Below are 9,226 nucleotides of genomic sequence, written 5' to 3' on the forward strand. Positions count from 1 at the left end.
GAAAAATACATCATCATATTTTGACTAGTAAAGTAAGACAAAAAAAAAACAAGAACCACAAGAATACATTTTAGAAGATACCCAACTTCCATAACTGCTTCCTTAAGTTGGGTTAGGGCCTTCTCGATGCACTCGTTGTTGATCTGTGGAGGAGGAGGCTCGATCTGGCATCCTCCTTTCTTCTTCAAGCCAGAAGTCGATGTTGCTTCCTCCTCACACCTAGTCTCGTGTCTAGCCTCTAATCTAGCAACAAGTGCACTTGTCTCATTTACAGCCTCTATGCTAGCTAAAAGTGCACGAACATGTACTAAATTTCGCTCTATCAAGATATCGATGTACTCTTCTTCCCAATACCAAAACTTGCATCCATTCTACACAACAAAATTTGAAGTCAGTACAACTAGTCAAATCTAGAGCACAAACCGAAGCTAAAAAAAACGCATACCCCATCGTTTAAGCACTTGATGAACACCCATCCGAGATGTTCCGGCGTTGTAGACACGCGGCGCACGACCATCCTTGGGCAGTGGTCGCACTTAATGAGTGGCAACGGTGCGTCGGCGAGCTTTTGGGCAAGCACCGAGCCCGGTCGGCTGCCATTCGTGTATCTGCCGGCGGACCACCGACGGTGCAGATCCGAGCGGCTAGAGGAGGAGCCACTGTCTGCATGTGGCCTTGCGGCCCTGCCAGGGCCTTCCGGCGAGGTGCCCGGCCAGTCCATGGCGCGGCCGGCCTCCCACAGCCGGCCGAGCTCAAGACCGACCGGATCCGCCCCAAAACCGGCCGGCGGGTGCGCAAACCAGGTGGCCGTGGTTGGGTAGCTCGGCGGCGCCAAGGGGAAGGGGTTGGGCGAGGTCGCATCCGAACTGCATGGCTGCAATGGCAGCGGCGGCGGCGGCGAGGGGAAGAGTGAGGAAGAGTGGAGGGGGTGCGGCCGGAGGGAGGGAGGGGGCGGATAGAAAAAGCCCTGCGTTGTGCCACCGACGGGCGGGTCAGGGGAGGACACGCGCAGACGACCCGTGCGTCCGTTTCACCCCAAAAGCGACGCAAATTTGGACCGCGGATGGGTCGAAAGCGAACACAAAACGGACAAAAATCCGTTTGCGGCCGCGCGCTGGACCGTCTCGTTTGTTCCTTTTACCTCAAACGGATGGAGACGGACAGAATAAGGTCGCGCGATGGAGTTGGCCTTAGGCAAGGAAAGCCCAGGGCACGCCCAAAAGAAAGAAAAAGGAAATCGCGGAGCGGGCTGGCACTTGTCCATCTCGCAATCACTGAGCAGTGGGACTGGCTAGCATTAGAGCAAACACCGCGCGGGTAGGGAGGAAGAAAAGACTTGTTGTCTTGTTCCGTCGCTACAATCTTTTTTTTTTCTTTTTTTTACGGGTGAACTACAATCTTTTTTTTGAAAGAAGCGTCGCTACAATCTCACCATGACCTTAAAAAAAATCACCATGACATTTTTTTTGAGGGGAAATTCACCATGACCTAATTGGCATCACTTCACAAACCGTAGATACCTTTGCGCCAGGAGAAATTTAACGATCCGGGCTAGCCATTCACAACTAAAATGCTCCTTTCATTATAATTATAATGGCACGACTAAAATGCCCGCTATTTTCTTTTGCGAAGATTGACAGGGTAGTCAATACAAGCAGTTGAAAAGGAGAACCTTCAACAAGTGGCCTGTACCTTCATACCCCGTCTTGGCCACCGCCCACCAGCCAACGGAACAATTCTACACTGACAGGTGGACCAGTCTGTGTACATAGACCAGGTGCGTCGTCTCAGCCCATACTACGTAGTATAACCTTGTCTTATCGGTGGAGGCGGGCTCATTTTCACTGCGCTCACCCACCAACTTCTACCCAGAAAAAGCAAGGGAAAGTTTCTCCCACATCTACGACGAAGACGAAGGCGATGGGGGGAGGGACGAAGAGAGGCGGCGGCGTGGTTGATGAGCCGGAGGACAAGTCCAGCAAGCGTCGCAAGATCTGCAACGTCGCCAAGGAAGACGTGCTTCCCCTCGCTGTCTTCTCCCACCTACCGGCTCGCGACGCCGCTCGTGGCGTCGTACTCTCCAAGCGGTGGAGGGAGATCTTGACCGGGGGCGACTTCTGGGCCAATCACTACCAGCGCCCCAGCAAGGAGGTATGCCTAGCCTATCTCGACCGCGGCCATAGGCTCCCGTTCAAGTTCAGTCTCTACGGGCTCGAGGGAAAGCACGCCTTCTATCTTGTTGCCGCCGGCGACACGTTTCCTATCTCTCACGGCCTGCCCGTCGCCGGCACCGAGCTTTCGTACAGGTTCTTTGGGTCTTGCAACGGCCTTGTTGCCTTCGAGCAGCGCGGGCTGAGCGATTCCTCTATGACATGTCTCGTGGCCAATCCTGCAACGTCTCAACACTTGACCGCTCAGCTCTTAGATCTCGGCACCTTCTCCTGGATGCTCGCCTTCGGGTATGATCCTAAGGAAGATAAGTATAAAGTGTTCGTTCAGTGTGGCAGTGATGTACATGTCGTGCCCCTTACCCTGAGCGGCACCGACGGCAGCAGGCCTGTCACTGTTCTACCTAATGTGGCTCACGACTTGGACAAATTGCAAAACAACACCTACTCGCTGTGCATTGAAGGAAACTGCTATGTTCTGCTATCCCCCAGGGATGATGGTACTGGGTCTCAATCCAGCAAGGAAAAACTTCTTGTGTTCCATGTGCAGAGCGAGTTGGTGACCAGCATTGACACGCCAGAGGATGGCACCCTGTTTTCAGGCATAATGGAGATGGGTAAGAGTGTGTGCGTTGCGACTTTGTCTCGCGACCGCCCGGAGATAACATTGTCTGTTCTGAACTCTGGTCTTCTCTGGGAGCGGATGTGCTGTTTGAGCGTCTCACCATCACCAGGAGGAAGGGGGCCTGGACTGCTTGGGGCCTGGCAATGCAAACAACGCCTCGTGCTTTGGTTCCGCGAGCATGGTCTTGCGTTCTACAATCTCAGTCCGGCGAATCTCGTTGACGCCGTGCACGGGTGCACACAGACATGTAGCTTGGAGGGCTACCAAGAGGAAAATCATAAGTTACTGCAGCATCTCCACAAGCGATACCACTTCTGCTGGGGATACCGGCCAACGCTTGTTGCGCCCGGCAGTGTTATCGGCAAGGTCTGCGTGACCAAGGCGGAAGATAACATTCTCGCTTCTATAACCTCAGGACGGATTGTCCCGGAGGAGCCGCACATGGAGTTGCTTCAAGCTGTGGCGAGCGCTGTACTCTCCTTCCTGGGCTGACGATCATTCATCTTCATCTTCTTGTAATTTATTCCTCCTAGACTGAAACCGTCTGCTTAATTTATGTACCCAAGTAAGGAGACACATTTATTTACAGTTTGATGATTCTGTTGTGAAATTTGGATATTTTTCACTCTTATTATTTGGCTTAGCAAAATTTGGCACCCACGGCTCGTTGACTCAGACACACACGCCAGGTTTATGTGTGAGAAAAATTAATTGCCATGCTCTTTTTCTGTGTGTTGTAGAAGCATGTTACTTTTGTTTGCGTGGATGGTCTTTTTTGGCTTATTTTGCCATGATTAGTCATAGTTATTCAATATATAAATGCCATGTTGTGCATTTGACATATGTGCATGTGGGAGAGGAAATTGCCATGGGAATGTGGGTATGAGAAACAAAATTGCCATGGTGTATGTGTGTGTGATAGACTTAAATTGCCATGCTCTTTTTCTGTGTGTTGTAGAAGCATGTTACTTTTGTTTGCGTGGATGATCTTTTTTGGCTTATTTTTGCCATGATTACTCATAGTTATTCAATATATAAATGCCATGTTGTGCATTTGACATATGTGCATGTGGGAGAGGAAATTGCCATGACAATGTGGGTATGAGAGATAAAATTGCCATGGTGTATGTGTGTGTGATAGCCTTAAATTGCCATGCTCTGTTTTGTGTGTGTGAGAGTTGAAATTGCCATTTTACACTTGTGTGTGAGATGCATTGCCATGGGTTTATGTGTGTGTTAGACAAAATTGCTATGTAGTTAACATGCATGCGAGAGACACAAAGTGCCATGTGGGACAAACTTGTCATGCTTTGTGTGTTTCTGGTAGACAAACTGCCATGGCATGTGCGTGTGTGAGAGATAAAATTGCCATGGGTATTTTTGGGTGTGTGAGACAAAATTGCCATGCTCTGCTTTTGTGTGAGAGATACTTGTCATGGTATGTGTCGTGGTGGGCGCACGGCCGATGCCAAGGGATGGCTAAAGATGAGAGGAGGCTCGAGGGCATTGGTGGGCTCCAGAGGCGAGGTCGGCATGAGCAAGCGCGGGACGCAAGACATACCCAGGTTCGGGGCTCTCCAGAGAGATAACACCCAAAGTCCTGCCGAGTGTGGTTTATATCTAATAGTACAGGGTTGCTCCTAGAGCTGTACGGGAGAAGAAGGAGGTCGGGCCAAGGCTTAGGCTGCTCCCTCCCCTCGGGTGTTGCTTGCTAGGTGTGTGAGTGGGTGGATGGGTGAGTGTATTGCATTGCTTGCTTGCCCGTATGCATGAGGGCTCCTAGGGGTTTTTTATAGGTCAACCCTCAGGGGTACAAGGGTAATGTTACAAGGCCGTAGGACCGGGTTGTTAGTGTCCAGGAACCTGGTGCTGGGACCCGCCGGTTAACAGGCCCCGCCGGGTTCCCCGGGCGCGGGCCCCATGCGCCTAGGGGTGCTGTGCACCGTCTTGTCGATCGTCAGGGCGTGGCCGAGTCGAGTCGGCTACAATGGTGCTCCGTCAGGTCGCCGCTTGCTGGCGTCATGGGTGACAATGATTGCACTGTTGCCACGCCAGCCCTGGTCAGCAAGTAGGTGGGGGGCACTGTTGCCTCGTCCGGCTGACCAGATGCATGGGCGGAGCACTGTGGCCTCGGTCAGCAGTTGGTGGAGACTCGTCTCATCGTACGGCTGGGATGGGACGGCCGCTGACCCTCGGCCGGGTTTGGAGAACACGCCAAGGATGGAGCTGGCTTGTTGGGGAAGTCTTGAGCTTGGTTGTTGGGGCCGAGTTGCGGAGTCTGGCCGAGTTGAGGAGCTTGGTCGGGTCGAGGGACTTGGCTGGGTTGAGCGACCAGGCCAAGTGAGCCATATTGAGAGGCGATGCCGGCCCCGTTGTTTTTGAAAAGGATCCGGGTTCCGTTGCCTGCCTGGGGTTCATTCCCCCGACAGTAGTCCCCGAAGCTGTGAAGGTCCGCCATCTTTAGATGGGAGGGTCTTCGCAGTTTCCCCCCTTGTAGAGGCGGATTTGGTGACCACCGGGTCCGGCAACACCCACTGTGTGCCGGCTTCCGGAAGCTGGATCGCGGCACCCCGCCCGTGGCGGGAAACCGAGGAGTTCGACGAATCTTGGGCAATCTTTTGGGCCTCGCGCGGCCGCCACGTGGCGCCTGAAAGCCGGAGGGGCCTGACAGGCCATGCGTGTGACAGGACGGGACGACGCTCTAGGGCCCGCGGCCCACGCGCGAGGATTTATTGCGGCGTCCGTGGGTCGGTTGCCATTCTCTAGGCAGTTAGTGCGTGCGTACGTGCGCACTTATTGCGGGGAAGTGGGAGGGGGAGAGTGCAAACGATCCCACTTCCCCACGTTTCAAATTGTGGCCTATAAATTGGGGGCGAAGGGAGCGGTGGAGATCATTCGTGCTCGCGCTCCCCTGCCTCTTCATCGTTCCTCTGCTTCTTGCGACCGCCGCTAGCTGCGACGCCCGCTGCCTTGAGCAGAGCTCTCTTGCCATCTTCTTCCTTCTCTCTTCCTTCTTTCTTCCACGCTTGAGTCGATGGCGCTACCGTCAGGATCGTGGATGGGTTTGACCGTCCCCCTCGACGACATCGCCTACCTCCGCGACACCAGGCGCCCGTCGAGGGCGCAGGAGGTCGAGGCGCGCCCTCCGCAGGGCGAGCGGGAGCCGTGGCCCGAGGGCTCGGAGCGTGTGGTCTTCCTGCCGCACTTCAAGCGCGGGTTTGGGATTCCCGTGAGCGGCTTCTTCCGCGACTTCCTGGAGTTCTTCCGGCTCCAGCCCCACCATCTCGGCGCCGACGCCATCGTACAACTGTCAGGCTTCGTCACCCTCTGCGATGGGTACCTAGGGGTCGAGCCTTCGATTGACCTCTGGGTACGCTTCTTCTCCCTGAAGCAGCAGGGGCCGAAGGCCAGGGAGATTTCCAAGTGCGGGGCGGCCATCATCACCAAGCGGTCGGCCGCCGACTGCCCGAGGATGCCGCTGGAGGATTTTGCCAAGAAATGGCAGAATTCTTTCTTCTACGTTCGCAACTGAAAGAACATGCGGTGCCCCCATGTTTGGTTTTGGTAATTGTTGACAATATCTATGGACTAATGGTTGCCTTGAGTTATATTTGAAGGTTTTGTCCATAGGCTTTTCTTGGAGTACATGTGTTGGTTTCAAGGAGAGTTTTTGTCGATCAAGGTGCTATTCAAGGAATTACCTAAAGATTGGTCTTGTGAGAGGTTGATCAAGACTAAGTCAAAGAGTGAATCAAGTTGATCAACCCACAAAGCGTAGAAGATGTATTGAGAGGGATCAAGTGATCCCATGGTATGGTAAGCATTGTCAATTACGCTTTGTGTACTAACCCATGGTCTTCGTGAGAGTTCTTTGTGGGGTTAGGTTGCGGTGTGCAAGTTCAAGTGGAGCATCATGAAGAGATCAAATGCTTGAAGCTTGCCGTCCTTTGTGGTGACAATGGACTTGTGAAAATGTGCGGAAGAGTGGCTCACCCATAGTGGAGTATGGGGGAGCAATCAACTAGTCTTCATCGAGTCAACACAATCAAGAAAGGTGGTCCAACTTGAGGGAGTCAAGATCGTCATCATCTAGCTCAAGTGGACCATGTGCAAGGCAAAGGTTTGCCCTTGATAGGTTTTCTATTTTACCGGTCTCATGATGGTAGTTGGGAGATCGGGTTATAGGATCGATTGCCGTACTATCAAGGGGGGCTCTCGATGAGTAGATTGATCGTATCATTTGTAGAGAGCTCAAACCATTGCATCCTTGCATCATCTTTCTTGGTTCTTGTTTGGTTCTCTTTGTGAGTTTTGGAGCTTATGGTCATCTTGATGACAAGCTCGAGTTCATCGAAAACAGAGTTCACTTGCATCTTCTATGATGTTTTCGATGTTGGAGGTTATGCTCGTTCTTCTCTGTTGAAGGTTTCACTCCTCCATTTGTTAGGCATACCTCCCCTGCCTCTTCTTACTATAACCAGTCGCTGTTTTGATGCTACTCGTCGTCTTGTTTCCAACAAGCTTGAGTTTGCTCAATTCGGAGTTCATATGCAGAAGTTATGGCAGTTCTGGTTTTCCTAGAGTATACTTGCTTTCGTGGAAGTGGCATAAGGATGGCGCCAGCGGTAGTACCGCTGGGCCGGAGCGGCAGTACAGCTTATCGCCACAAACGGTAGTACCGCTGTCCCACAGCGGTAGTGCCGCCCATGGCCATAAGCGGTAGTACAGCTCTGGTTCCGCGCTGGTACCGCCTTGACTCGAGACGTGGTTTTCTCGTGTCGTGTTCAGCGGGAGTGGGAGCGGCGGTAGGAGTGGTAGTACCGCTCATGTGCGGTAGTACCGTGGCTACCACCGCCCCTAGTGCCGCTCAATGGCCCTCCTCCCTGTTCCTTCTCTCTGTGCTCGTGGAAGGCGCTGTGCGCGGTCCCAGCGGTAGTACCGCTGGGCCAAGCGGCAGGACCGCTGCGGCCAACGATAGTACCGCTGGCTCCAGCGGTAGTGCCGCTCATATGGCTCTGCCTCGCACTCTGTTTCGCTCCGCTCTCCGTGTTCTACCGCCCGGGCGGTAGTACCACTCCCCTGAGCGGTAGTATCGCTCGTGTGCGGACTGAGCACATAACGATTGGATTCGGGAGCTCCTATAAAAGGGGGTCTTCTTCCCCATTCAACCTTGTCCCTTGAGCTCGTGTTCTTCCCCCATTGTTGACCTTCTTCGAGCTTGCTAACTCTCAATCCCTCCATGGATTCTTGCTAGTTTTTGAGAGAAAAGAGAGAGGAGATCTAGATCCACATTTCCACCAATCACCTTCTCCTCTATGTGAGGAGAACCCCTTGGATCTAGATCTTGGAGTTCTTGGTGTTCTCTTTCTTGTTCTTCCTCTCATTTTCCTCCCTAGAATTAGTTGCTTCAGTGGGATTTGAGAGAAAAGGACTTGGGCACTCCGTGTGCCCTTGCCATTGCATTTGGTGCATCGGTTTGAGTTCTCCACGGTGATACGTGGAAGTTACAAGTTGAGAAGCTTATTACTCTTGGGTGCTTGGTACCCTTGAGCTTGTTCCTCTTGGGTGCCCTAGATGGTTGAGGTCACCTCGGAGCCATATTCCATTGTGGTGAAGCTTCGTGGTGTCGTTGGGGAGTTAACCCCAACCTTTGTGGTGTTCGGAGCTCAATCATTGTGGTGTAAAGCTCCGGGAAAGCGTCGGGGTCTCCAATTAGGTTGTGGAGATCGCCCTGAGCAATTTGACGGGTTCCGGTGACCGCCCCCAAGGGTAGCCAAAGTGTACGGGTTCGATGACCGCCCCCAAGGGTTGCCATTTGTACGGGTGCGATGACCGCCCTCAAGGGTCCCTTAGTGGAATAACGGCATCTTGCATTGTGCGAGGGTGTGAGGAGATTACGGTGGCCCTAGTGGCTTCTTGGGGAGCATTGTGCCTCCACACCGCTCCAAACGGAGATTAGCATCCGCAAGGGTGTGAACTTCGGGATACATCATCGTCTCCGCGTGCCTCGGTTATGTCTTACCCGAGCTCTTTACTTATGCACTTTACTTTGTGATATCCATATTGTTTCTTGTCATATATCTTGCTATCACATAGTTGCTTATCTTGCTTAGCTTAAGTTGTTGGTGCACATAGGTGAGCCTAATTGTTTTAGGTTTTGTGCTTGACAAATTAACCGCTAGGTTTATTCCGCATTGGTTCAAGCCTAAACCGTAATTATTTTAAAACGCCTATTCACCCCCCTCTAGGCGACATCCACGATCTTGCAGCAACCTCGGCAAGGACCGCATCAACCTGCCGCCATTCATCAACTCGCTGCCGTGGGGGAAGCAGAACTGGGGGTACTACCCCAAGCACCCGTCGCAGGAGGTGCTCAACTTGTGCGAGCGGGTGTCGGTGATGAAGGAGCGGGAGAAGCTCACCGGCACCGACC

The 9,226-nt window shown here is 52.9% G+C and overlaps 1 protein-coding gene across 1 annotated transcript; it reads left to right on the top strand.

Moving 5' to 3' along the window:
• Positions 1–1,817: 1,817 nt before the first annotated feature.
• LOC125507873 (putative F-box protein At4g21240) lies at positions 1,818–3,379 on the top strand. The gene has a single exon (XM_048672397.2). It carries the CDS (start codon positions 1,921–1,923, stop codon positions 3,283–3,285), a length of 1,365 nt encoding a protein of 454 aa, XP_048528354.1. The 5' UTR covers positions 1,818–1,920; the 3' UTR covers positions 3,286–3,379.
• Positions 3,380–9,226: the final 5,847 nt, after the last annotated feature.

The sequence above is a fragment of the Triticum urartu genome, chromosome 5A, assembly GCF_056163025.1.
Source record: "Triticum urartu cultivar PI428250 chromosome 5A, HENAU_Tu73, whole genome shotgun sequence".
NCBI lineage: Eukaryota > Viridiplantae > Streptophyta > Magnoliopsida > Poales > Poaceae > Triticum > Triticum urartu.